This window comes from Trematomus bernacchii, unplaced genomic scaffold (assembly GCF_902827165.1).
Source record: "Trematomus bernacchii unplaced genomic scaffold, fTreBer1.1, whole genome shotgun sequence".
NCBI lineage: Eukaryota > Metazoa > Chordata > Actinopteri > Perciformes > Nototheniidae > Trematomus > Trematomus bernacchii.
In genome coordinates, this window is record NW_022987477.1 from 1,180,390 (window position 1) to 1,208,317 (window position 27,928).

The window sequence follows — 27,928 nt, forward strand, 5'->3', positions numbered from 1 at the left end:
AGACTCTATATTCATGCTCTCCGGGCTGCAGTTACTGGAAGTCCCTGCAGGAACTCAGTCCGCTCCACACAATGCCATTCATGCCACGGGGCGAGAAGAGAGCCGGGAACACAACTATGTGGAGAACATGCAGTGTTTTCTCCCTGTGGAGTCTGATGTTCCTCACACACATCTGTGCGCAGTCTCAGCGGAGGTACGACTTCATCTACCGCTTTTAATTTGACAGCTTTATTGGGTTATTTACAGGGATTTTCTGCAGTCCGGAGAGCCTCCAGTCAGGACTTATGGCGCATTGAATATGTTAAACCAACCGCAACCTTTCATACGTGTTTATTTATTATGTGACATATTTTGAAAAAGCAAATCTTCCCCCCCTCTTTAGACCAATCTTCACATGCGGGGGAAACATCACAGGAGAATCTGGAGTAATCGGCAGCCAGGGATACCCAGGAGTTTACCCTCCAAACACCAAGTGTGTGTGGAGGATCGAAGTGAGTCTATTTCATATTCATATGCAGTGGTGTGAGGTAACTGAGTACATTTACTCAAGTAAGTACAATTTTTAGGTACTTTACTTGAGTATTTCCGTTTTATGCTACTGTACTTTGTACTTCTACTGCGCCACAATTCAGAGGTTAATATTGTACTTTGACTCCACTACATGTATCTAACGCCTTTAGTTTGTTTTTGCAGAATAATAAACAATATAACCAAGTGTTAAATCAGACTTTAGTTCTTTTGGAGTAAATTCACAAGCTACCCTGCAGTATACAAAGTCATTCAAACTAGCTGCACCTTTACCAGCTTTGAGAACACTTTAATGATCAATCATTATAAAACATATCATATATATTATTCTGAAATGGACCAATCTGCACAATGACTACTTTTACTGTCGCTACTTTCACTATATTTTGATGAGAATACTTTTCTACTTTTACTTGAGTAACATTTTGAATGCAGGACTTTTACTGTAACAGAGTATTCCTACACTCTGGTACTTCTACTTTTACTCAAGTACAAGATCTGAGTACTTCTACTTTTACTCAAGTACAAGATCTGAGTACTTCTACTTTAACTCAAGTACAAGATCTGAGTACTTCTACTTTTACTCAAGTACAAGATCTGAGTACTTCTACTTTTACTCAAGTACAATATCTGAGTACTTCTACTTTTACTCAAGTACTTATTCCACCCTATATGTTATGCTTTTCCACCACATAGCCTATAATAATGATGACAACATAGATTGCTACCTTATTAAATAAACACATACTCCTTGTCAAACTCCCAATTGACTTCTTACACCACAGCCAAGTTAAGGCAGTCTGTTCTCTATTACATTACTTTATATTCAAACAGTCTTACTGACAGTGTGGATCAAGTTGCATTTCATTCAAGATTCAAAGCTTTATTGTCATGTGCACAGTAGCTACAGTGTAGATATGGGAAATGAAAAACTTAAGTCACAGGCTCCTCCAACAGTGCATCATGAATATATATAGGACATAGAACAAATGCAAAATGTTGCCTTATAAGTCAGGCTTTAATACTTGTAAACAGACATTTATCCTAATTAAAGTGAGCATGCATGAGAGGCGTGCACCTACTCTGACATTTCACTGCTCTCTGTAATAAAGCTAATTAGTGGACTTCCCTCCCAGGTGCCTGAGGGGAGGGTGGTGGTCCTGTCTTTTCGCTTCATCGACCTGGAGAGCGACAACCTGTGCCGCTACGACTTTGTTGATGTTTACAGCGGCCATGTGCGCGGGCAGAGACTCGGACGCTTCTGTGGGACCTTCAAACCGGGAGCGCTGGTTTCCACTGGCAACAAGATGCTCCTGCAGATGGTCTCGGATGCAAACACAGCTGGGAGTGGCTTCCTGGCTGTCTTCTCTGCTGCCCACCCACATGAGAGAGGTAAAAAGGAGAGTTTTTTTGCATGCTGAGTCTTATGTGCCAAGGTTGCAGCTGTGTAAGAGAATATCTTGCAGCCAGCCGAGCGTGTAATGCAGACACAGGTGGGTCTCAGCCATGACTTCACCCCATAAAGGAGTCTAATATTGGCCTGGGAGTGTGTCTGTGTTGGCAAGGGGTCAGTCTTTAAAAAGCAAATTAACAAGGCCGTATAACACGAGTTGTTTTAGTGAGGTCATTGGCACCACAATACCCAGACAGACAGAGGGAACAACTCCTACTTAAGAACAACTTGTATAACACTTTTGAGACAGCCAGTAAAACAAAAGGAGATGTAGTTTGTTTTTCTGCTCAGTAAAAAAACTGACCTTCTGATACAAGGTTCACAGTTCCAGCTTGTGGACAAAATGGAGGAATATCATAACACTTCTCACAGTGGGATGTGGAATTTCTCACTGGCAACAGCTGTAATGGACACTGTCTAAAAAACCAGCCTGCATGTCTCTCACAAAGAGGATGGTGGCAGATAGACGGTCTCTTAGCGTTGTCAAAACTGTAGAGCAAACAATGTCTATTTCTGTCACTGTGCAAGATTGTACTTGACATGTTGGAAGGGAAACATCAATCTAAGTGCATGTTACAAGAAGTGATTCAGTTCTTTAAATGTCTGAACAACCTTTGATCAGATGATTTTCCGATGCTTGAGGACATTTGGAAGAACGCCGTCTTCTTTTAACTCTTCACGGCACAGGACTAATCACTTTTTAGGGTGCACAACATAACAAAGAAGGCAATGAGAGTAATAGGAATTATATTTTGCAGATTATCCAGGATTTGTTTTTGAATCATTGCTCCACAGGTGAGCAGTACTGTGGAGGCAGATTGGACAAACCCACGGGGAGTTTCAAAACACCAAACTGGCCGGAGAAGGATTACCCAGCTGGAGTCACCTGCGCCTGGCACATAGTGGCCCCAAAGAACCAGGTCAGAGTGCTCAAAATTCATTTAATATTGAGGAAATGTTATGTGCAAAGGATAAAAACAACGGAACTGTTAAAAGATTCAATAATAGACACTAAAATCTCTAGTTTTCTCCACACTGATACTAAATGCTAACCCTAAACAGGTGTTATGTTGTGGATCTTGAACAAATGGTTAGGGGTTGGGTTAGGGTTACCACAGTCTATGTAGAGGTCTAAGGGGAAACTACTGTATACAAATAGTTGCAATAATCTGGCTCTAGCATAACACCCCCCTCCGGAAAAGAAAAGATGATTGCATGGAATAATAAGAATAATATCTCTTTGATTTGAACCCTTTTACTTTCAAACTGTCCGGCATGACTGGTAAGGAGTGCAATAAGTGGAGTAGTCTTCTAGTCGAATGTGTAATGGGTGTGGAACAAGACTATATCTCCCCACAAATGATACCCTTTAATCAAACGTTGTATCCTGTTACTCCATTACCAGCCAATGCTCGATGAAAGACGTTTCCTCTGTGGTTTGTCTCCTGCTTCAGATTATTGAAATCAAGTTTGAGAAGTTTGATGTGGAGAGAGATAACTACTGTCGCTACGACCACGTCTCCATTTTCAACGGGGCGGAAATCAACGACGCCAAGAGGATTGGGAAATACTGCGGAGACAGCCCCCCAGCGTAGGTGATTCTCATTTCATTTCCACTTAAATATCCATCCCATGTATGCCTCTCAGTTTACAGTGAGTGTGTCTGCAGGCCAGTGTTTTCAGACGGGAACCAGCTGCTCATCCAGTTCCTATCCGACCTCAGTCTCACCGCAGACGGCTTCATCGGACACTATAAGTTCAGACCAAAGAAATTCACCACCACCACGATGCCACCCACCACTACAACGCAGCCAGTCACCACCAGGCCCATACGTAGGTATCAACTTTCCTCCAATACAATCCTCCAGAGGGCTTCTAACATCTGTCTTTGTTGATGTAGCTATGAGGAATACTGGCTGACTATTCGACTGCATTCTCTTTATCAGTCATGAGGGAAAACTGCATATGCTCCTGGTAGAAGATATGGAAAACACAACAAATTAAGTAGAGTAAAGTAGAGTCATTCTTTGCACTGCTTATGGTTACAAATTCGGAATCTGAACTTTTTATAAAAGTAGATAGTTTACATAATTGCACATATTCTGTTAACTAAAATGTGTCAGTTCAATTAAAAAAGTGTAATTAAACAGCGGACCTTTACAATCACAATCTAGTTCTTATGTGCAAAGAGCAGTAGTGGAAAAAGTACTACTAAATGGTAACAGTACTCTGTTGCAAGTACAAATCCTGCATTCAAAAGTTAAAGTACAACAAAACTGGCATCAAAGTATACTTACCAAAAGTAAAAGTACTTGTTAAAAATATTTAATTACTACATTACGAAGCCGCCTTCAAAGTAAAAGCATAAAAAACTACTTAAATTAACTTAAATAATAACACTAAATAAATGTACATTCACTATAACTAATAACAGCAAGAAAATAAATGTTTAACTATCAAATAATACCCAGTACTGGAGCCTGTATGTCCTAATATACATTTAAACACATGCTAAAACCGTCTTCTCTTGTGTACACAACACCCGTTATACAGAGTGTGGTCATGTGTCCCTAATCACAGCTCAAACTCAAAGTCACATTCCCACACAATCCTCATTTTCCCCTCAGTCCAGCCAGGTTATTTTGGCGCCTCCCTGCCATGACATCATACTGTAACGGAGCTCTCTGATTGGCCTATCCTTCCTTACTTTATCCCTCCCCAGGAAGAATAATATTGAGACAGTCACATTGTCTGTGAGGCTGACAGCCATTCAACCAACGCCAACTTAAATAAATGTTATTGTGTGTGTGTGTGTGTGTGTGTGTGTGTGTGTGTGTGTGTGTGTGTGTGTGTGTGTGTGTGTGTGTTTCTCCGCAGCTCTGAAGTACTCTGTAGCCCTGTGCCAGCAGAAATGCAAACGACGAGGAACACTTGAAAGCAATTACTGCTCCAGCAATTTTGGTAAGAACTTCATTGCAATTTATTTAAACCACATAAGCTCCAGTTGCTCCTACGCTTGCGTGTTATTGAATATATCTTCTGTTATGTGCCCGCTTATCCCTAAAAGTATGAACGTACGTCAGCCAAATCTCCCCTAACAAGCCGTTTACAGTCATGTCACTATCTTTGCGCATCTCAAAGACTTCCCTTGATACGTCTGTCAGGAAGTGAAGGAGTGTATACAGTAGGACACAGTTACCTCCAGTGTACACACACACACACACACACACACACACACACACACACACACACACACACACACACACACACACACACACACACACACACACACACACACACACACACACACACACACACACACACACACACACACACACAGTAGGTAAACTGTTGATGAATGAGCGTGTTGATTCAGGCTACTGTGGTGTTTTCTTCTCTCGTGTGTTTACCACATGTGTGAGATTGGCATTTCAAAGAGTTCCCTTTCATCAGGAACTGAAGGGAAGGCAAGCAACGTGTTGGTGCATGTGGAAAAAAGCCTCCCGTGTGATGTGGTATCAACAATATGTTACGTCACATTCTGATGAAGTGGCGAGACAGGAAATGGTTTGTCTAAATAAAGCCATAAATGTCGCTAGTCTCTAATCTGATGATGCATCACATGAAGCAGCTCACTGGTTTATGTAACAGTAGCAGCAGGTAGAAGGACATTTCTGAAACAGGCATTCCTCTGGCTTTTCTCATGCCTGTCAGGAAATGAAACAGTGAGGGAAGTCCAGACATATTGAGACCATCGCATCCTGTCCATGCTGAATGAGAAGTCACTGCTAAATGTAAACCCGGTCAGACACAGGAGTAGAAAACTGGTAGCTGCTGTGGCAATTTAGTTTAAAATGCTCAACTTGTTGACCAGGTAAAACAAGCAGTGCTATCTGTTTTCTCTCTTCTTGTGTAATATATACAGTGACCTCAGATCCACAACATACTTCAGCCGTCAGACGGACAATTATGCTATCACATATTTAACCTGGCCTTGTCACACACTGGGCCGTTTACTGGAAACACTTATCGTTGAACGTTTTAAAATGACTGTGAATTATAGCTTTGTTGGGCTTTCTTAAACTTCTGAGGAGGAGTTGCTAGTTCCTGGAAGAGGAAGGAGTCATAAAAGGAGAATGTTAACAACCTGAAAAAAGATACTGTTAATTCAACATGACATCTTTACAGGCAGCCTGGAAATAACAAGTACAAATAGTAGTAGACTAAACATTCTGACAACTATTAGCAAACGTTAGTATGCTAAACTAAGATGGTGATTATAGTAACATGTTTTACTATAGCTTGTTCATTTAGCACATTCATTTGGGAGCATGTTAACACGCTAACGTTAGCATTTAGCTCTTAGCAAAGTCTCGTTGTGATTCTGCTGTATCAGTGCAAAGGGCACATATATTTTTAAGACCTGTGTGTATGTGTGTGTGTTTGTCAGTGATAACCGGGACTGTCATTACGGCGGTGATGAGAGAAGGAAGTATGTACGCCACCATCTCCATCATCAACGTGTATAAAGAAGGCAATCTGGCCATCCAGCAGGCGGGAAAGACCATGAGCACCAAGATCATCATCCTGTGCAAGAAGTGTCCGTTTATCAGGAGAGGTGAGTCCACAGAGGGATGGTAAAGTAAAAAAGGATATTATATTTAAATCAGTATGAGTTCCTAGTTGACTGTTTTGAATAACCTACTACGGCTCTGAGTTTGCCTCCTTTGCTGTCCGACCATTGATAAGAGTTCGCCCCAAAGTGTAAGGTGAGCGGCAGAACTCACTGTTCAAACAGTCAGAACATTAAATATGTTTATATAACTTGTAAACATATGGTATACCAGGGTTGGGTATACAGACCTGCCCGTGAGGAGAATCTGATGTTTGGCCTCCCTGAATGTCTCTGCTGTTCTGCCACTGCATTCAGGTGTTTTGTGTGTGACTTTACCAGGTTTGAACTACGTCTTCATGGGCGTGGTGGACGAGGACGGCCGCGGGAAAATCGCCCCTCAGCACTTTGTTATGGCGTTCAAGACAAAGAACCAGAAAGTGCTCAACGTCCTGAAAAACAAGCGGTGCTGAGTTCCAGTAGCGCCGAGGATCTCCTCTGCCCGGGGATGGAAACAATTATCTCCAACTTGACAACACAACACGTAAAATACATGTGTTTCATTCAATTAGGGGCCTTTTAGTTCTGGTATCCGGCTGAGGGTTGCATGTTTTAAGGATAAACCGGAACACATTAAGTACTTCTAAACTGTCTTCTATTAAATAAACCCATCAGTCTGTTTTACAACATTTGGCAACAAGAAGTTTCCATCCCTCTCCACAGCCAATTCTCACTCCGCCACTCACATTCCTGTCATACCCCTAGCAGGGATTACAGCTAGTAAAAGGAGCCCAGAATAGGAGAAGTAAAGCAGATCACATGTTTTATAAATCAAACGTTAATCAGATTGTTCCAAAATGTCAGTTTCTACATCTGTTCTGACATCCTATCCTTTCCAGTTTCCCCTTTAAGCTGTGGGGAGTAAAGTGGGATTTATAATTGAGTATGCTTTAAACAAATATAGTCTTAACACTTCACAAACCTGATTTATATCCAAAGGGGATTTGTCGTAGTTTCAATCACACCTGCAGTCAATAGTCTGTGTTCATCTGTAATGGGCACGAATTTAGGACGTTTTTAAAAGGGGCGATTAATAAAAAGTGCAATATTTAATATATTTAAATGATTCTTTTTTAAATGCTGGATTTATGTGGGACCTTTCCTAGCTAAAGCTCTTTTTCTTTTAATATGTTGACGGATACAATCAGCATTAGCTTGTTTTTAAAAAGGCAGTGGAATGCAATGAGAAATATTTTCATATGAAAAAGTCTGTGAATATTATTTATATTTTATTGTTTTCATCTTCCCAAATAAAACTCCCTTAAACACGTTCCCTTTGTCCATCTGTCTTTGTACAAAAACGTTCAGCAGCAAAACAAACAGTGTGTGAGTCAGCTAATGCTCTAACTGAAAATGGATCAGGTGTAATGTGACTCACATGCTGAACAGACGACATTTTTCTGGCTTTCTCTGAGTTGCAAAAAGATCAGTTTCAAAGGACAGAAACAAATCTGAAAAGCAGCATTTGTATTCATCAAAATCACCTCTTTACGCCATTCAAGCGTCATCCTGTTTAAAACAATGGCTTCCCTTATTTACAAAAAGGTTGAATAGCTGAATAATACATATGGGGCCTGAGTCTGGAGGCTTTGGTGGAGAATATATATATATTTCTAGTTAAGGTCCAGGTTTAAAAGTCGCCTCTGTGACTCAAAAGAGCAGAGTTTTTTTTTGCACATGCTCGGGTCACACAGCATCTCAGATAGACGAGAAGCAGAGGTTTTGTCGAAAGGGAAAGGGGGGAAAGGGGGAGATATACATCGAGTCTTTTTCTTTAGCTCCTGGGGTAAAACATGGCGTATTTGGAGGTCCGGAAGCCCAGCAGGTCCCTCATCTCGTTGCGAAACTTGGACAGGTCTTGGCGCAGGTCGTTGAGGTTTTCCACCGTGGCCTGGTCTGTGCTCTGCATCTTCTGCCGTGTGGAGGTCAGGTAGCGGTGAACCAGACAGCACATGATCTTCTGGTAGTTCTCATCATGCTTCTGCTTCAGGTTCTTCCACTCCTGGACAAAAGAGACAAGAAAGGCATTCAATTGAATGCAAAGATATGGCACAAACCAGTGTTCTTGTTTCCAGACAGTAATAACAAAGTGCACTGGCAGCTATCATCCTAATAGAGTGGTGCAGGAACGAGTCCTAAAACCCGGAAGTGAGTTCGCATTTCACCACTTCCGGTTCCCTCGTCTCAGAGTCAACTCGTTTTTGGAAAATAGTTGGAAATAAGGTCTGTGGTTGACACAAAGTCCAGAGACGGATCACGTTTTGTTCTACGACATTAAATCCATCAGCAGTGACCCCACTGGTGATTTTTGAAGAGTTGACGTGTCTGAAAAACGATGGTTGTTAACAAGCGGCTGAATAGGACTACAGAAGTTGTCGAGGACGTTGTCTCTAAGTTTGTTTGCCCTGTTCTGCTTGAAAGCAAGTACCGGCCTCCTGCAAACTGTTAACACAAACTCTTCAACTTGTACCATTTTGAATGTGTATGTTTGAATATGGATCTTAAGTTGGCGTGACGTTGAAGCAGCGACCCTGCTGTAGTTCCTTTATAGCATAACGTTAGCATTTTGCTTCTGGCGATTACATTTATGATTCGAAAATTATAAAAGTAGAGTAGACATGTGGAGATTATCCGGCTGAACAAAACGTGCATTTATCAAACAGGTTAGTTTTCCACAGATCTTATTTTTTATCGAGGGAACCCTTGCACAGCTTACTTCCGGGTCGTCATCACTGCACCACTCTATACAAGTTAGAGTTTGGTATTTTCTTACCTTGAGGCTGTTCTGTCTTTTCACCTTTCCCTTTGACGTGTGTGAGCAGATCCACTTACTCATGCTGGTCACCAGGTACACGACAGTTTTTGGGGAGGGGAGGATGTTGAACGGGGGAGGCATGGTGCACTTATCATCGAAGTAGCTTAGCCACAGTTTGGCCCGAGCAAACTTCCACTCCTTATCCTCGTGATTCTGCAGAAACCCAACAAGAACATTAAAGAAGTTTCATTTTCAGGTGTATATCAGTATGTAGTGTCTCTACTTTAAAGAGTCCTCTCCTGCTGATGTTCAGGTGTATATCAGTATGTAGTGTCTCTACTTTAAAGAGTCCTCTCCTGCTGATGTTCAGGTGTATATCAGTATGTAGTGTCTGTACTTTAAAGAGTCCTCTCCTGCTGATGTTCAGGTGTATATCAGTGTGTAGTGTCTCTACTTTAAAGAGTCCTCTCCTGCTGATGTTCAGGTGTATATCAGTATGTAGTGTCTCTACTTTAAAGAGTCCTCTCCTGCTGATGTTCAGGTGTATATCAGTATGTAGTGTCTCTACTTTAAAGAGTCCTCTCCAGCTGATGTTCAGGTGTATATCAGTATGTAGTGTCTCTACTTTAAAGAGTCCTCTCCTGCTGATGTTCAGGTGTATATCAGTATGTAGTGTCTCTACTTTAAAGAGTCCTCTCCTGCTGATGTTCAGGTGTATATCAGTATGTAGTGTCTCTACTTTAAAGAGTCCTCTCCTGCTGATGTTCAGGTGTCTATCAGTATGTAGTGTCTCTACTTTAAAGAGTCCTCTCCTGCTGATGTTCAGGTGTATATCAGTATGTAGTGTCTCTACTTTAAAGAGTCCTCTCCTGCTGATGTTCAGGTGTATATCAGTATGTAGTGTCTCTACTTTAAAGAGTCCTCTCCTGCTGATGTTCAGGTGTATATCAGTATGTAGTGTCTCTACTTTAAAGAGTCCTCTCCTGCTGATGTTCAGGTGTATATCAGTATGTAGTGTCTCTACTTTAAAGAGTCCTCTCCTGCTGATGTTCAGGTGTATATCAGTATGTAGTGTCTCTACTGGGACATGTCTCCATGCTTTAATGTTCAAAAAGCTCTTTATTTTTCTCATACTGCCTGTGCTGCAGCACCTCTTTTCACCCTCTGTCTGAAACCAGAGCCCAGTCTGCTCTGATTGGTTAGTTGGCTGGCTCTGTTGTGTTAACTTGTAACACATGTTGATCTCTATTTTGGATAATAAATCTGCTTTTTTGTGGAAACCCTTGAGTGGATAAACTTTTCTTAACAATAATATTTTACGTTAATCAAAACCAAATGCAAAAAAATGGTGAAACATCTGTGCAACATTTAAGGGTGAATACTGTAGATCTAATTTAGATTATGAATGAAAACAGTTGCCGCTTTCAGTCCCAAATTGACCTCAAATGACCCTTGGATAACAACCTCATTATATTACACTTACAGCAATTTGTCTGAAGCTCTTGTGGAGCATGGCCACCATCAGCTTGGTCAGCACGATAACCACCACGATGTTGTAGGTGCCGATGATCATGGCGCCCACGAAAGAGCGCAGTTCCTCAGTGTAGCTGATCCGTGTGACGAAGAGCGCCACGTGAGCCAGGGAGAAGATGTACCAGAACAGGGCGTAGCAGGTCCCCATGAACCTGTGAAAACAACAAGAGTTTATAACGTTTCTATCTCACCTAACAAGCATTTTGCACACTGTTGGGAAAATACTGAATCTTTAAATATCAGAGTACACATGCTAACAAAGGTATCCCAACTGTAGCTGTGTCCATGACAGGATGTATGATTACCTAGAAGAGCATCAGGACTGTTTGAGGCATATGATAGCTATGTGATTAACATGATGATTCAGCCTCTATGGAGATAGACATATGACAAGCATGCTCATTTCTGACGTGGAGCTAATCTGAAGTAAACATTGAATACTGCTTTCTATTCCTCCATCTTGTGACTGTGTAACTCCCTCTCTTGGATATCAGCATGTGAAGGACACTGTTCAGGAACTAGTTGATGCTCTGTATGTGATGACTACTTCCATTCTGGAGAGGATCAGAGATACATGGATCCTGAGATTGAAGCTCAAGCCGGGGACCAGTGATTATTAACATTTTGAAGTATTCAGAAAAAGTCCGAATTTTGAGAAAAAGTCCGAATTTTGAGAAAAAAGTCATGATTTTGAGAAAAAGTTGGGAATTTGGAAAAAATCTGGATTTTTATATTTTGAGAAAAAGACAGGATTTTGAGAAAAACTCACATTTTTGAGAAAAGTCCGAATTTTGAGAAAAAGTCAGAATTTTGAGAATTTTGAGGAAAAGAAAAATCCAAATTTTGGGGAAAAATCCAAATTTTAGGGAAAAATCCAAATTTTGAGAAAAATATCAGAATGTTGAGATTTTGAGAAAAAGTCAGATTTTGAGATTTTTGAGAAAAAGTCTAATTCTCTTTTTGTTTTGACTACTTCCTTTCTGGAGAGGATCACAAATACATGGATCCTGAGATTGAAGCTCAAGACGGTGACCAGTGAGATTTTTCTAACTCATAAATGCAGCACAGAATGACAGAGTGTCCCGTACGTGTGAAATGCATCGTTGCTCTGTTGCTGGCAGAAAATGCCCTCGCAGTCCTTTGGTGGATGCTTGTCTGGGTCTTTCTGGTCCTTTCCATACAGCTGGGTGAGTCCGATGGTGAAGGCGAATAACACCAACAAGAAGAGGCCCAGAAACTTCCCGAACTCCTGCAGCATCTGACCCATGGAGATCTGGGGAAAACAGGAAATTCCTCTGTTAATTCTGCATTTTCTTTCCTAATTTCTCACAAGTTTAAGGGCCAGATTGGACACTAGAGACATCATTTGATTTCATAACAACGTAGAAGTGAATACTGTAAAGTCATTGCCATATTTTTAGCTATTCTTTCACCTTTGAGTCATGCATTCTGACGTCAGGGTGAGCATTTATTTGATGAACTAGATTCTTATTACTCCTATTAAATAACCTTTTAGAGCATTATAATTGCTCCAGAATCCAGCTCACAGACCCTTTTCCCAGCAGGTAAAGCACAACAGCATTAACAATTAAAATATATCATTAAAGTATCTCAGTAAGCTGCTAAATAATAGCGGGGGATGCAGCAATCATGTACATTTTATATGTTGCACCTGGGTTTTTCCGAATTAACGTTCTGACCACTTGCAGCTACCCATGTTTTTATTTAGCATAGACCCCCTAAGGATAGGGGAAAAGCAACACACTCTGGCAGCTGCAGACTCTCGCCCTGCCTGTGGGAAGACACACAAACAAGGAAGAAGCCAAAGTGAGGGGCTCGAAGACAGAGAGCGTCTTCTCACACCTTTGGAAAGAAGCTATTTATAAACCAGAGTGGCTTATCTGTGCACTAGAGATGCTCAGAGCACGCTCGCCCCTCGCAAAACAGAACGTTAACACACAGCGTTCAATGTGAGGGATGACCACTCGTGTGTGTGCCTTCAAACCGAGGAGGAGGGCTTGGTGTATTTGGGTGATTAATTCTCTTGTCATGTGTGAATCCCCTCAGTCTGCTTTAGGAGTGAGGGTGATCCCTGCACACTGACACGTAGACTAACTTAGTTTCTGTATAAACAGAGGGGGAATGCAGCAGGTCAAAAGCTCTTCAGCTTTACTGACTGATGGATTTAAGCATCAAACAAAAACCTTCTACTTGCTAATATTAATTCACTAGCAGAGTATACAGTGTTAAAGTAACAATACATGAAACTAAATATGCCATCAATGGACACTATACTTCAAGCATTACAATTGTTTTCTTTTAATTATATCAATAAAATGCTTCTAAAATAACTTAAAGGCATAGTATGTGACATTAAAGTTACACAAAATGACTATAACTATGTGTCTTTTACTGTACTTAATACACCCCAAAGGTTTCCAGATATTATCAAATCTTAACCATAAATATATTTAAGGAACATTGCTTTTGTTTTTTCTCAAAATGATATGACTGGACAATAATCCAGCTTCTCAAGAAATATTGAAAATTACATTTTGTGCGTTTAAAATGTGTTATATATTATTCTATAAATACATTGACTTACATCAAATTAGATTTAGCAAGCACAAGGAAAATGTTTGATGAATAAATTGTATTTCTTGTTTTTCAAGATGTTCCCGGACCACAACACTATTCCTAAATTGTTTAAATGTTTACCAGCTGTAGGTCTGTTTTACTGCAATGCATTGTGGGAAAACAACAATGACTTATTTTTGTAGAATGCATCTGGGGGCAAGTTGTTCTCTGAAAACACACTCATGCATGGCTCATGGTGTGCCATCAGTTATGGGAGATTAGCTGTGTTCCTCGGGGTGAGTCTGCAACATGACGCACACTGTTGATAGTACACACACACACACACACACACACACACACACACACACACACACACACACACACACACACACACACACACACACACACACACACACACACACACACACACACACACACACACACACACACACACACACACACACACACACACACACACACACACACACTTTCCAACCTCAGTAGGGGGCACTGAAACCCACATAGCTCTGCCTCACTGTCTGTCTGTGTGTGTTCATGTGGAAATGTGTGTGTGTATTAGGTGTGTCTGTCATGTGAGTATTTCCAAAGCTAATCATTTTTCCATCCTGCTAATCCAGACAGTGATGTCAGAGAGGGAGAGAAGCGAGAGGAAGGCAGAAAGATGGGGGAGATTGCAGCTGAAAAGTACCCTAGTGTTTTATAACTCAACCACAAACAGCACTTGACTTAATAACAGGAAGGCATCCCTGAAAATAGACTGACCTGCATAAGTGAAGACTGCTTTATGTAATAAAATCACACAGAGGGGGAAATGAAACGCTGCCGGCTGAAAGGCAGGAGTTGGTTGGCCATCTTTCTGCCAGCTGGCTTGACGATGCACAAAATTGTGATGCGATAAAGAGGGACACCTATGACACTGAGGTTGTTGAAAAACCTAAATAGAAAATATTCAAAGCAGATTCTTGGCTTCCTTGGGACAGGGGGAAACAAGGACATAACTGGAGATACAATAGTTTTTGATTGTCTACTTGCACAAACAGGAAAATGGTCACTATTCCCACAGCTAAGAATGACCGTAGAGGATGCTTTGCAGTTAATTATGAAAGGATTTGACAAGCTGGCATAGTTAAATATTGTGAAAGGAACAAACACATGTTCACATGTTCACACAAATGGATGCACTTTTGCTAAATGATGCAATACGAGGGACAGTAAAACCACAGGAAGATCTACTGTACTGTTGTCAGATGAATGTGCGGTTTACACATTTGATTTAGTTTGCATTGTGTAAGAGATGTAAAGAACATCATTGCAACTATAGCCACCAACACCACAAAGCCCCTCTGACACTCCTATGTGCCTACAGCCAGCACAATAAAGGCTTATAAACTCATTCAACTCATACAAACCTTCCCAGTTCTTTATGTACATATTTGGCTAAATGTCCCTTTACAGCAGCAGCATTAGTATATTTTTAAATGCACACAACACTGATCGTGATCGCCTCTTTTGAGTTTGTCTCCACATTATTCTGCTGATGCCCATGCATTTTTCATATTGAATCTTCTTGTCATTGCACTCTTCAGAAGCTGAGTTAAAATGTTTAGCTGCCGGTGTCTTTTTGATTTAACCAGATAAAAAAGCATTGAGATAAAATCTCATTTTCAAAGCTGACCTGGCCAAGAAGGCAGCAACGTTACACTTTACACAAACATATAAAATACAGAGAACATAACTAAGAAAACAAAAGACGAAAAAGCAGTCACTACATTGTGCACATTAGGACAGTAAGAAAGGTACACTACTTATTACTGCAAGAGCAGCTGGTGGTAAGGACCTCAGACAACTTCAATTTAAAACATGCTATTGAGACAAGTGCCCTCAGTTTTAGGCGTGATTGAAGGTCATTCCAAGACCAAGGACCATAATAAAAAAAGACTCCTTTTTCCAGCCTCAGTCCGCACGGCAGGAACCTGGACCCGTATCCAGGCACTGGGTCTGAGGTTGTGAGAGTCACAAACTGGAGCAAACCTGGCACATATGTAGAGTGGAAGCTTACCTAAAATGGCTTTATACATTCATAAAAACCTATGCTGCATCCTACGCATAGTAAGTGAGGACCATCCAGTTAGGCTATACAGTTTGCAATGATGAGTCCTATAGGGTGCATTTGATATATAACGCAGTGCAGCATGGTAGAGTGGGTCAAGTTTGGCCAAAACAGTGGGACAGGCAAATCTATAGATGGTGTCACCGTAGTCCAGCTGGGACAGGAATAAGCCAGAGACCAAGCTTTTACGGGATGAAGTTGAAAAACAACATTTAAGTCTGAAAAGGAAGCCAAGAGTGCATTTCAATTTCTTTGTTAGAACTTCAATATGGTGTTTGAAGTTCAGATTACTGTCCAACCAAAAGCCCAGATATTTGTAGGTATCGACAAACTCAACAGAGACGCCATCAAGGGTGTCAATGGAGAGGCAAGAGGAGGACGCTGACTTGGGAGCAAAAAGCATTGCTTTGGTTTTCTTACTGTTCAATAGCAGTTTGGAATCAAGAAGTGCATGCTGCAGCGTGATGAAATCAGATTTGATCACGCTGTATATAATACTGTGTCTATAATACTGTGTCTATACAGTAGTAGTACATTACATTCAATTCAATTTAGCTGGTGCTTTTATCCAAAGTGACTTACAATAAGTGCTATAAACCATAGAGATGGAAATCAGAAAATGTTGATGTATTCACTTCCAATAAGCCAAACTACTGTAAGTGCTGGTGCATTAGTTTCGAATTGGTGTGTGTGTGTGTGTGTGTGTGTGTGTGTGTGTGTGTGTGTGTGTGTTTAATGGTCAAGGTACAAAGGGAACAGGTGGGTTTTCAGTTTGTGATGATAGATATGTAGACCTTCTTTCCTCCTGATATCAAAGGGGAGTTTATTCCACCATTTTGGAGCCAGGATAGCAAACAGGTGTGTTTTTGTCGAGTGGTACCTGAGTCCAATGACTATACTTTACCACTTGCAGCTAGAATTGCAGTTTAGATCCTTGCTGTATTTGCTAGAATTGTGATATAAAAACATTTAGGAGCCGATAGTGGGTGTAAAGAGTCAGCTCCTCCAGCTTTAAAACACACAGCTTAAAGCAAAATGGATTTCTTAAAGTTCTAGAAATCAATTTTGTGCAACCTGAAGTCTCTTCTTGATAGAAATGATGATAGCTGAATGGAGACTGAACTAAAGCAGCAGATCTTTATGATGTTCAGTTCATTATGAGCGTATTATTACACACAATCTGCTGCCTCCGTTCACCAGGCTTATACTTAATGCTCATGATGATGGTTATGATACTGCTGAGCACAGCTGCTGTGATGTTTAGTGTGGGCTTATCTTGAGTGTTCACACTTCACTGAGACAGGAACAGAGTGGGTGGTGTATGTGCTGAGATGGGGTTAGAGGGACTGATGGAGAAGGAAGGCAGTTTTATAATCATTACCTCCGCCAAGGAGGCTGTGTCCGGTGCCTGATTTTCATGAAAGTTGGATGTGGTACGGGGCCAAATGACAGGGCGTTTCACAGTAGTGGGAAGTAGTGGAGTATAAATACTTTGTTACTGTACTTAAGTACATTTTTCTGGTATCAGTACTTTACTCCACTACTTATTACTTATGACTTTTTACTTTTACTTCTTACATGTTGAACACAAATACCTGTACTTTCTACTTCTTACATGTTGAACACAAATACCTGTACTTTCTACTTCTTACATGTTGAACACAAATACCTGTACTTTCTACTTCTGACATGTTGAACACAAATACCTGTACTTTCTACTTCTTACATGTTGAACACAAATACCTGTACTTTCTACTTCTGACATGTTGAACACAAATACCTGTACTTTCTACTTCTTACATGTTGAACACAAATACCTGTACTTTCTACTTCTTACATTTTCCAAACAGGCTGGTTCCTTTAGTTTGAATGTGTGTTTGGTGGCGTGATCATTATTATTTAGAGTCATTGCGTGCCTATTGATTTGAACACGATCCGTGTATCCATCATTTCCTGGTCTTCTCTAAAGAAGAGGGACCAATGAAAACGTTGTCATGTTGCCGTTGTTCAGCATGGAAACATTCATTAGCTAACAATGACATTATTGTTCTATTGATATAAAGGGAGGTCAGGTACTCTTTAAAACAGCTGCTAGTTATGGGTACTTTTTACTGAAGTACATTTCAAAGCCCTCTTTACTTTGACTTGAGTAAAGAAGTTTAGTCAGTACTTCTACTTTTTTAAGTATTTTTAAACACGAGTATCTGTACTTCTACTTGAGTAAAGGATGTGTGTACTTTTACCATCTCTGGCGTTTCAAACACACCCCATGAATACATTATGGAAAAGGCATTGGAAGATGTCAACGCTCCCAAAGAATGGGGTCTTTGGCTGGCTACATGATCTCAAACCTGCACAAAATCTTTAAACAAACTGTTTTTCGTGTGTGTCGCCACTGCTCTCCTACCTGTAGCGGCCCCAGGATGGAGCTGGTGGTGTACATGAAGAAGAGGCGCAGGTAACTGAGGATGTTGGCGAAGGCGAACAGACCCTCTGCGACTAGGATGGGATGGAAGGCGTCCCAGTTCTTCCTCTCCGTGTCCTCCACGTTCTTGAACTGAAGAACAAGCAAACACATTCAGAAACACACACACTTAAAAGCATTGAAGATGACTGATGTGATGCTACTGTGCTTAACTACATTGGGTGTGCTTAGCTGTGAGCTCGGCCTAATGATTGCTTTGTGTTTGAATAGAAACATCAGCAGTGTTATCAAAATGCTACTGTGTCTGTGAAGTAGCGATTTGGTTAAATTTGCACAATCTGTTAACTAAATGGGAATAACCTTGAATAACACGATTGACAGTTACACAGAAACAAATCAGACTGGTTCCCTAGAGTGAATACATCTGAAAAATGCAACTGCAATTACAGAAATAACCCAACAATTTGGTAAATATACATATTCAGTGCCACTATTGATTGTATCCGTAAGGACATCCAGACAACGGTTAGCCTAGCTTAGCACAAAGACTGGAAACAGATGGAAACAGCTAGCCTTCAGTTTATTGTGTATATTAAAGAAATGATATATGATTAATTAGTGTTAATAATGAGCATAGCCAGGCTAGCTGTTTCCCCCATCTTTGAGTGTAAGTGCTTGCTAGCTGTATATTTAAACAGACGGACATGAGTTTGTTTACTATTTTCTCATCTAACGATTAAACATAAAAGCCATTAAAAAACATTATCATAGAGAAATTAATAGACGTTCTGAATCCAGTGTTTAATAGTGATCATCTTATAGATTTAACATGTGTTTGTGATGTGCATGTACCTTGCTATGAGCGACTATCTTCAGGGCAAAGGTGGCGAGGTAAAGGGAGTTCATCACGAAGCTCAGCTGGTTTCTAGACTCTTCCAGAAAGTCTTCCAGCCCTTGGTACCACAACCGCTTCACATCAGACCACACCATCCCTACGGGAGAGCAGGAATTCCCCGTCATCGCACACACACACACACAGACACATATGGGCTGGAAAAAAGGGCCTGTCATCACCGAACATTTTAACATGCTTCGACCATAAGTCATCTCACAGTGGGAGTCCAGGGGAAACGGGAATGTATGAGACGCAGAAATTGAAGAGTAAAAATGCGGGAATTGAATATGGGTGTCTGTCTGTGTCCGAGAGCATTTTCATAAATTCTTAATGGACAGTGGGGATAATGAACTTAGGACTCCAGCTGCAAGGCGAGGCATAGTGACACAATCTCTCTGCCATGATTCAGAAATGATTACATTTCCCGACTGATCTTGGTTTCGACAAAAAAAGAAAAAAGGTGGGAGGGTTTTTCACAAAAGTAGGTTTTGTTTCAGACCTGATTTTATTTTCTGTCCCTGAATAAATTCCATTCATTTTGTCTGGTTTTTAGTATCATGCATTTCACTGTGGAATGATTGGATTTGTACACACACTCGGCGAGAGATGCAGTGACACACACACGCACGCACGCACGCACACACACACACACACACACACACACACACACACACACACACACACACACACACACACACACACACACACACACACACACACACACACACACACACACACACACACACACACACACACACACACACACACACACACACACACACACACACACACACACACACACACACACACACGGGCTGCTCAATTAATCATATTTTAATCGCAATTACGATGTTGGCTTGCAACGATTACGAAAACAACGTAATTTTTTTATTTTTTATTTTTTATTATTGGTTTTTCAGTTGAATTACACTTAAAGTTCAGGGTAATCAACTGTTAAAAACATACTGTTCCATTTTTTTTTCAATAAATGGATGTTTTCAAAGTAAATGGATAATCGTTTTTAATAATCGTGATATCAATTATTGACCAAAATAATCGAGATTATGATTTTTGCCATAATCGAGCAGCCCTAACACACACACACACAATAACACACACAGCCCACAGTCTCAGCATCTGATTTCCCCATTAATGTGAGGCATCTGGCTTCGGGGGATAGTGGGAGAAAGATGAGAGTAAGCGGGAGGGGGGTTGGCGTGGGAGAAAGAGAGAGTGATATGAAAATGGAGAGCTGCTGTGCGACTCGTCAGTGCCGTCTGTAGACGTGTGGCATCTTTAATAGCTCCCTTTCACACCCTGGTAACATTTTCATTTGATTTGTAAATCATTAGAAGTCTCATTCTTGTTATTTATTTCCTCTCGGGTGTTTTGCAGATGCTGCCTGAGGCGTTCAATCTGCACCACTGCATCCCGTCGTTGCAGTGTAGCTGTTTTGCAATGAGGGAAAGATACTGCTATTTAAATTGATCTTTGACGTTGCTCCTTTGCAGTACTTAAGGCATATTTCCCCCTCTAGTGGGCTATCTTAGCCCATGGAAAAAGCCATTACACTGCTCTAATGACTCAGCTACTGATCTCACTCCTGCAATATACAGAATAAATTGCAAATTGCACCACAAACATCTTCACAGCATTGAATAATAGAAGTCAATGAATGCTTTTATAACCTCTCAGGTGCAGTTATTGGGATGATTTAGCAACACAGCGACGATGAAACCAAGAACAATGAGATGTGATGCTTTGTGTTTGGTGGAGAGGAGTAGGATGCTGCCGTCATGAAAGAGAAATCTGTGCTGAGAAGAGAGGGCCATTAGAGCGATGAAATGATCATGCTAATGGTTTCTTGGCAGAAGAGGAAGGTGGAGATGCTCTTCCCCGAGGAGAGTCCATTTCTGACTGTCACTATCCAGCCTCAAATATTGTGTACATGTTTGTGCATGTACATGTTTTTGCATGTGCCGAGTATAGTGATACCAGCACTCAGAGAGGACCACAGGGGAGATGGAAGAAGCTTTCCTCTTTCTATAGAGCTCAATTAGAAGAAGGACTGACAGATTTAATCCAGTCAGGCCCGGCTTCCTGTCATTTAGTATAGAAACAGCCGTTTGTCATGTTTCGCCTAATATGATTATAGATACAGGATGCTGGACTTTAGCCAGGCCATTACAGGAATCTCTCCTTTTCACTACACCAAACACGGTTATTGTATTAAATCCTGGTGTGTAAAATTGAATTCTCGCGCTATTCATAGTCCCATGGTGTCCATTATGAGATTATTCTATTATAGAAATAAGCCCGCTAAGCACTAAAATACACATTATGATTGCAACATACATGATACGGGGAGTAAAAAGCTCACCTATGATCCAGAGGATGAGCAGGAAGTCTATCATCTCCAGCGCAGGGCCCATGGTGTTCTTCTTGCCCTCGTTGTAGACCAGCGAGTAGAGGTTGAGCAGCAGCAGGAAGGAGAAGTACGAGGCGCTGTGGATGATGAACTTGACGAAGGGCGTGTGGATGATCTGGCCGACGCGAGAGCGCGGCACCAGAAGGTAGCAGACGGAGAGCAGAGGCCACAGCATGGCCACGCTGAGCACCGTGGCCATCTTCAGACACGTGTGTTTGCGCCGGTAACTCGCCGTCTCTCCAAACCAGACGGTGTTGAGGAACTGCTGACAGTTGGACTGAGCCACAAACTGAGAGAGAGAGAAGGTGTCAATGCGGGGAGATGAGGCGTGAAATATTACAGCTTTAAGAGGATTTAGTCTGCTAATTTCCAGGTTCATATTAGTATTTAGGGAGAGAGACTTTGGGTTTTAGCCCTTGCAGACCGTTTACATGCACGAAAATCCAGGAGAGGGAAAACCCCAATACGCACAATAGGGCTTCTTTAACGAGCAAATTCAGTTAATTTTAAAATCATATGAGCTCATACTTTTCAACCCATCAACTTTAAGTTTTAACAAGGATTAAAACAGTCTTTCTGGGGTTTAGGGTGTAACCAGCGGATATCCGGATAATGGATACTGATGCCAAGACTTCCTTTTCTTTATCCTGTTGCCTTCAGATGATGATATCAGATGCAGTAATGTAGATATGAAGATATCTGTTAATATAGATATGGTTCAATTAGAGATTTGCTGCCATTCAATTGTGTCTTGGGCTTTAAAGCTGCAGCCAGTTAGCTTAGCTTAGCACAAGATAGGACAATAAACAGGGAGAACCGCAGTCTTGGCTCTCTCTGATGGTAATGTAATCTGCCTTCCAGCATATTTTAAAATGAGTCTCATATAAACATATCTCCCTGTGATAAAAACCACAAACCATACGGAGAAAAACGTTAAGTTCGTAGTTCTTTCATCTTACGAAGAACCTTAGAAATGTGTTTTCTTCAGTCGGATACGAATGGTACGCCACTAGCTTTGCTGTGATAAATGAGTTTCACACTGAGCTGTAAATCTCCCCAAGCTTCAAACTTCCAACATTAGTTTGCCTGAAGTCATTTATCCTGTCAAACTCATATATTTCCAAAGACAGGCTCGTGGTGTACTGGAACAGATGCTAGGTCGACCGCACGTCTAACCTCTTTCTGGTTGTACTTGATGGCGAGCTTGAGTCGACTGAGGTTCATTCTCTCCTCCAGTAAGCCTCTCTTGTCGACCTGATCCTCGTTGGACGTGTGGTTGAGAATAACTTCCAGCTCTCGAGAATTTCGAGCCTGGGCCAGCAGATCCTTGGCGAACATCTTACATTGCTTCGCCAGTTCCTCATAATCATTCCTGGAGCAGCGAAAAATAAAGATACAATCAGAAAATAAATCCTATGTGTATGCTATAAAAGAATGTCTTCATGTATGCACGCATGTTTAAGAGGCAATTTTCTAGTCATTATGTGCAGGGAAATCAGATAAACGTGCACTGACATGATGTACAGATGTGCATCTCATACCTAAACTCCACTTCAACCAGGCTGAGCTCCCGGAGGTCTGCACTCAGCTCAAAGGCCCTGAGAATGGGGTCTTCTTCAGTCAGCATGATCAGAGAGGGGCTGGCCAGGCAGCGGTAGATGTCCAGCCGAAACCTGGCAAAAGTGGTGGTAAAAGGAAAGGGGTGTGAGGAGAGAAACAGAAATCTAGACTTAATCATTCAACCATGTAGCTGTTCATTTGTACCGGCAATGTTGTTTACCAAACCAAACTGCAGACTGTGTGGGAAGCAGAGAGAACAAATCGCCTGGCAGAAAACATCAGCAAAAATCTCATCTGCAAGTCGTATTCTTCCCCAGAGGAAATACTGCTTCCCTGAATATGACTGCTTGTATTGGTGTACTGTATATTCCAGTGTAAAACCGTTTGAAGTAATTAAATATAACATGATTACTCTCCACAGCTAAGTAAAGCCAGACGATAACAGAGACCTTCAAGACTCCTCTGTGGGACAAAGGGGGCACTGTAAGCTCTCATGGTACTGTAATAAAGATGAAAGCAATGCATATGACAGTAAATCATTTCTTTCTGTCTCGATGACATTCCCCAGCTGATGCTATCATCAACACAAGGTGCCGTGCTGTTAAAACCTTCCTGACAGACCCATTGAAACATTGCAGTTTGAGCTCGTACATGCCAGAGCACGGGCCAAAACAAATCATTGCTTGAAATAACACAGGGATCATCTCAGAGACAAAACTGATTTATACCGTGCAGCACGAGTCCTTTGGTTCACCGATATACTCTCATACAGTATGTTCTGCATGCTTCAGCATCACAAGGCCTGTACCTGGAGTGTCGTAAGCTGTCCTTTTTGTTCTTAGCGTTGCAGAGCGTGCACTCGCAGCCGACAGCATGTGGCCGGGGAAGAGAGATGTCCTGTTTCAGCAGCATGGTCAGGATCTCGTAGTTGTTCCTGTGGGCCGCCAGGATGACCGGAGCCACGTCCATGGTGGTGGAGTACTCTGGGTTCTGAATCCGCTGCATCAGTTTCTAAATAAAGATAAGAAATACGTGGATGTAAAGCCGGATTCAAGTGCAGAAAAGAGAGGATTTATAAGCTGTAATGCTCACAGCAATGGAGGGCTTGGAGGATCTCCTGGGCCTGTGGTTGAGGAGGATGTCCACAGCTCCCACCACCTCAGAGTCTATGGCCACCAGCAGGGCATCTGTCGCCTGCACACAAACAAAGAAGTGTTAAAGGTCTCCTATTATACTGTTAGTCATCAATATATCACAGGTCTCAGATATATACAGAACATGTCTCTGATTGGCTGAAACACCAAACAGATCATTGCAGCATCCCATAATCCCCTCTGTTTCAGCCCTGTTTCCAAAGTGCTGATTCTCTGTCTGTTACTTTAGATGAAAATAAGGAGCCCCTCCCCACGCCCCTCTGAGAGAGATTTGGTTACAAAGAACTCAATGGTGCTCTAGGAGGAGATTCAGGTGATAAGGTGGGGGGGGGGGGGGGGGGGGTTACCTTGGTTGCTGATTGGTTAATGGTTACACAAGACAAAACATCGTTATGACATCATAAAGTGGCCAAAATCTGATCAGCTCATTTTCAGACAGGTTTTTATAGAAATGGATCAGGACAAAAAGAGAGAGAATCTTTGTTCCTGAAACTTTCAGAGTCTCTTTACACAGAGGGGACACATGTTGATGTAGAAGAGACATGAAGAAGAGGGGACACATGTTGATGAAGAAGACACATGAAGAAGAGGGGACACATGTTGATGTAGAAGAGACATGAAGAAGAGGGGACACATGTTGATGTAGAAGAGACATGAAGAAGAGGGGACACATGTTGATGTAGAAGAGACATGAAGAAGAGGGGACACATGTTGATGTAAAAGAGACATGAAGAAGAGGGGACACATGTTGATGTAGAAGAGACATGAAGAAGAGGGGACACATGTTGATGTAGAAGAGACATGAAGAAGAGGGGACACATGTTGATGTAGAAGAGACATGAAGAAGAGGGGACACATGTTGATGTAGAAGAGACATGGAGAAGAGGGGACACATGTTGATGTAGAAGAGACATGAAGAAGAGGGGACACATGTTGATGTAGAAGAGACATGAAGAAGAGGGGACACATGTTGATGTAGAAGAGACATGAAGAAGAGGGGACACATGTTGATGTAAAAGAGACATGAAGAAGAGGGGACACATGTTGATGTAGAAGAGACATGAAGAAGAGGGGACACATGTTGATGTAGAAGAGACATGAAGAAGAGGGGACACATGTTGATGTAGAAGAGACATGAAGAAGAGGGGACACATGTTGATGTAGAAGAGACATGGAGAAGAGGGGACACATGTTGATGTAGAAGAGACATGAAGAAGAGGGGACACATGTTGATGTAGAAGAGACATGGAGAAGAGGGGACACATGTTGATGAAGAAGAGACATGAAGAAGAGGGGACACATGTTGATGTAGAAGAGACATGGAGAAGAGGGGACACATGTTGATGTAGAAGAGACATGGAGAAGAGGGGACACATGTTGATGTAGAAGAGACATGGAGAAGTGGATTTTGCATAATAGGTGACCTTTAAACTAAATAAACACACAGCAACCGTAAAAAGTGATTTTTTTGTATGCATGCATTGTTGTTTCTTGACTGTGTGTGTGTTTACCTGGCAGCCATGTTCCAGGAGGAGCTGCAGGATGTCTAGATTCTCGTTCTCGATGGTGATGGTGACGACATCTCGGCCCAGGACGTCCACGCAGTTCAGGTTGAGCTCGCCGTGCCGGTTCTCCTCCAGCAGCTTCTTCACCATGTAGTAGTCGCCTGAGAGACCCGGTGAAGACAAAGCACCGTGAAAGAGGGGAATGCACTTACGACCAAAGTCAAATCCATACAAGCTGTGAAGTATTATGTGCCCTATGGCAGCAAACACACAGCTTCTGTCATAAGGCTCACGCAGCAGGCTCAGCTCCAGCAGGAAGCTCATGTGTAACAATAACATCTCCCTCAAAGGACACTTTCTGTTGCTGAGCCATGTTTAGAGAGGCTTTATATGGTCACAGGGGCCTGGAAAGCTAACCCTGCCTGTGTAATGTTCCCAACTTATCAATGAAATATTCTCCTCCCATCTCATGAGAATGCACATAGCTCAAATGTAGTGTATTTGCATTCATTCTCCCTCTTAGGAGCTGTGAAAACATAGCAAACCATGTGGAGAAACTAAGCTAAAAGCAGCTAAATAGATCCTAACCCCAGTGGGCACAGTTCCACAGTGGGCAGCATGTAGGCAGCTGTGAGAGGCATTCACTGTGAAAAATTAGGTTTGCTGCGTGCATCAATGACCCTGCAGGAAATTCTGTTAGTCATGATGTACTCCACCTGCCAGCTGATAGCACATTTTAATCTTTAATTGTCTTATTTCATCATTTTTGCTAGCCCACAACACAGAAAATCACTGAATTCCAACGCTAACATGCATTTAGACTCATAATTAACGCACAAAATGGAATTTGGTTGCCTTTGTTGGGGGAAATAAGCTAATATCAACAGACCTTTCTCGCATGCCAACAGGAAGAGCTTCTCATCCAGCGTAGTTTCCTCCTTCACCTCTCTCACGTCTTTCAAGGCCAGAAATTTATCCGGAGAGGAAGTGTCCGTGCCCTGGTACAGAGCTGCCATTACGACGGAGAGCGAGTACGGGCAAACACTGATGTGCATCCCACTAGAAACCAGCGACCATTACACAAGAAAGCCTGTCATAAGGGCTGACATGAGAGCAGTGTTGTTGCGCAGCAGAGCCTTTAACGCGTCGTCATGAGGCAAAATGGATTTCATCAAGTGTTGTTGTTTCCTTCGCATCTCTGCTGATTGCTTTATCACTGCGCTGGGTTAAAACGTCCCCTCCTTCAGTCGTTTTGTCTTCAAACTGCGGGATTATACATCGGATAAAAGCTCACAGTCCTCTCCCAGGCTGTGTTTACATGCACCATCTTCTGGCATCGCAGGATCCTGGAGATCTTTGTGGTCCTGATGCTGCTGCTCAGGCTGCTACTGCGCATGTTTCCTCCTCCACCTGCTCTTTCATTTCGCAGGCGCAAAGCTGCTGTGCCTCAGAATTACGTAAAAGGGCACTTGAGTGCAGCCTTGTACTGACTATCAGTGTGTATGTCTCTCTGTGTGTACACATGCAGAGATACTGTTCTTCTTCACAGCCTATACTGCCAAAATACGTTGCGCACATTATTGCACGTTAAACAGAATACATGCAGATAAGATTTCAGATGATGTTATGCTCTAAAAACATTGAACAGCATACCTTTTTGTATATTTTATAGCATAAACGCTATAACATATACACATGGCCTATAGGTAGTACGCACGTGATCATTAAATGTGAGAAAAGATGATAGCCAACATGCCTTTTGCAGGATTGTGTGTGTCTATCTGTTAGTGGACACTGGACAGACACATCAGGCATTAATGTGAACATGTCCTTCAAATTGATGTGTTCAGACATGCATGGGTGACATTTACTGCATATGGAAAATGGAAAGAGAGGGAAACGGACATCTTGCTCTGTATAATATCAGTGGGAGATACACACAGCTTTGCGCAGAAACCTAGAACACCTTAAGACCATAAAAAGCTCTTATCATGTTTCACTCACTCTGATGCTGTCTGTGGCAATGCTGTGTCCTCATCCATTACACCTGAAAAAGCCAACACAGAATATTATAAATGAAGTCTGAGCGTTGCAAGAAAAGCTCAGACATTGCATGTGAAAAAAAAGCCATTTTATTTTTGCAGCATCCCAAAAAGACACGTGGTTAATCGGACTGAAATTAATAAATAAGCACTAAAGTACTCTAGGTTTTTTCCTAATAAGTTATTACAGTTAATTACAGAAACTGCTATTCAATATTCTCTAAGTGCTTTAATTTGATTACTTCCCACTGACCAATATACATCATTAGC

The 27,928-nt window shown here is 41.7% G+C and overlaps 2 protein-coding genes across 4 annotated transcripts; one reads left to right on the forward strand and one right to left on the reverse strand.

The window, feature by feature from the left end:
* On the forward strand, positions 1-7,924 carry pcolce2b (procollagen C-endopeptidase enhancer 2b). The gene is made up of 9 exons (XM_034147374.1): positions 1-193; positions 383-491; positions 1,665-1,920; positions 2,777-2,901; positions 3,436-3,572; positions 3,651-3,814; positions 4,859-4,942; positions 6,432-6,599; positions 6,936-7,924. The coding sequence occupies exons 1-9, from the start codon at positions 72-74 to the stop codon at positions 7,064-7,066; spliced, it is 1,296 nt and encodes a 431-aa protein (XP_034003265.1). The 5' UTR covers positions 1-71; the 3' UTR covers positions 7,067-7,924.
* trpc1 (transient receptor potential cation channel, subfamily C, member 1) lies at positions 7,870-27,744 on the reverse strand. 3 transcript variants are annotated; one of them, XM_034147328.1, is made up of 13 exons: positions 27,621-27,744; positions 25,623-25,777; positions 24,050-24,151; positions 23,766-23,968; positions 22,939-23,070; positions 22,574-22,769; positions 21,350-21,686; positions 18,927-19,066; positions 18,057-18,206; positions 12,030-12,214; positions 10,892-11,093; positions 9,427-9,621; positions 7,870-8,655 (listed from the first exon to the last, which is right to left on the reverse strand). In XM_034147328.1, the coding sequence occupies exons 1-13, from the start codon at positions 27,652-27,654 to the stop codon at positions 8,428-8,430; spliced, it is 2,259 nt and encodes a 752-aa protein (XP_034003219.1). In that variant the 5' UTR covers positions 27,655-27,744; the 3' UTR covers positions 7,870-8,427. The 3 variants fall into 3 exon arrangements, with proteins under 3 accessions (XP_034003219.1, XP_034003211.1, XP_034003203.1); XM_034147320.1 differs by lacking the exon at positions 27,621-27,744 and adding an exon at positions 26,506-27,063; XM_034147312.1 differs by lacking the exon at positions 27,621-27,744 and having other exon boundaries at positions 25,623-26,068.
* Between the last annotated feature and the right edge of the window lie 184 nt (positions 27,745-27,928).

What these genes read in the sequence shown, in the direction of transcription:
- pcolce2b (XM_034147374.1), top strand. Translation starts at nt 72, where the DNA reads ATGCCATTCATGCCACGGGGCGAGAAGAGAGCCGGGAACACAACTATG. An exon ending in TGTGCGCAGTCTCAGCGGAG is followed by an intron (nt 194 to 382) that starts GTACGACTTCAT and finishes CCCCCTCTTTAG; the next exon opens with ACCAATCTTCACATGCGGGG. An exon ending in TAGTGGCCCCAAAGAACCAG is followed by an intron (nt 2,902 to 3,435) that starts GTCAGAGTGCTC and finishes CTCCTGCTTCAG; the next exon opens with ATTATTGAAATCAAGTTTGA.
- trpc1 (XM_034147312.1), bottom strand. Translation starts at nt 25,955, where the DNA reads ATGTTATTGTTACACATGAGCTTCCTGCTGGAGCTGAGCCTGCTGCGT. An exon ending in TCAAGTACAACCAGAAAGAG is followed by an intron (nt 21,687 to 22,573) that starts GTTAGACGTGCG and finishes TCTCTCTCTCAG; the next exon opens with TTTGTGGCTCAGTCCAACTG. An exon ending in AGCAACGATGCATTTCACAC is followed by an intron (nt 11,094 to 12,029) that starts GTACGGGACACT and finishes TTGTTTTCACAG; the next exon opens with GTTCATGGGGACCTGCTACG.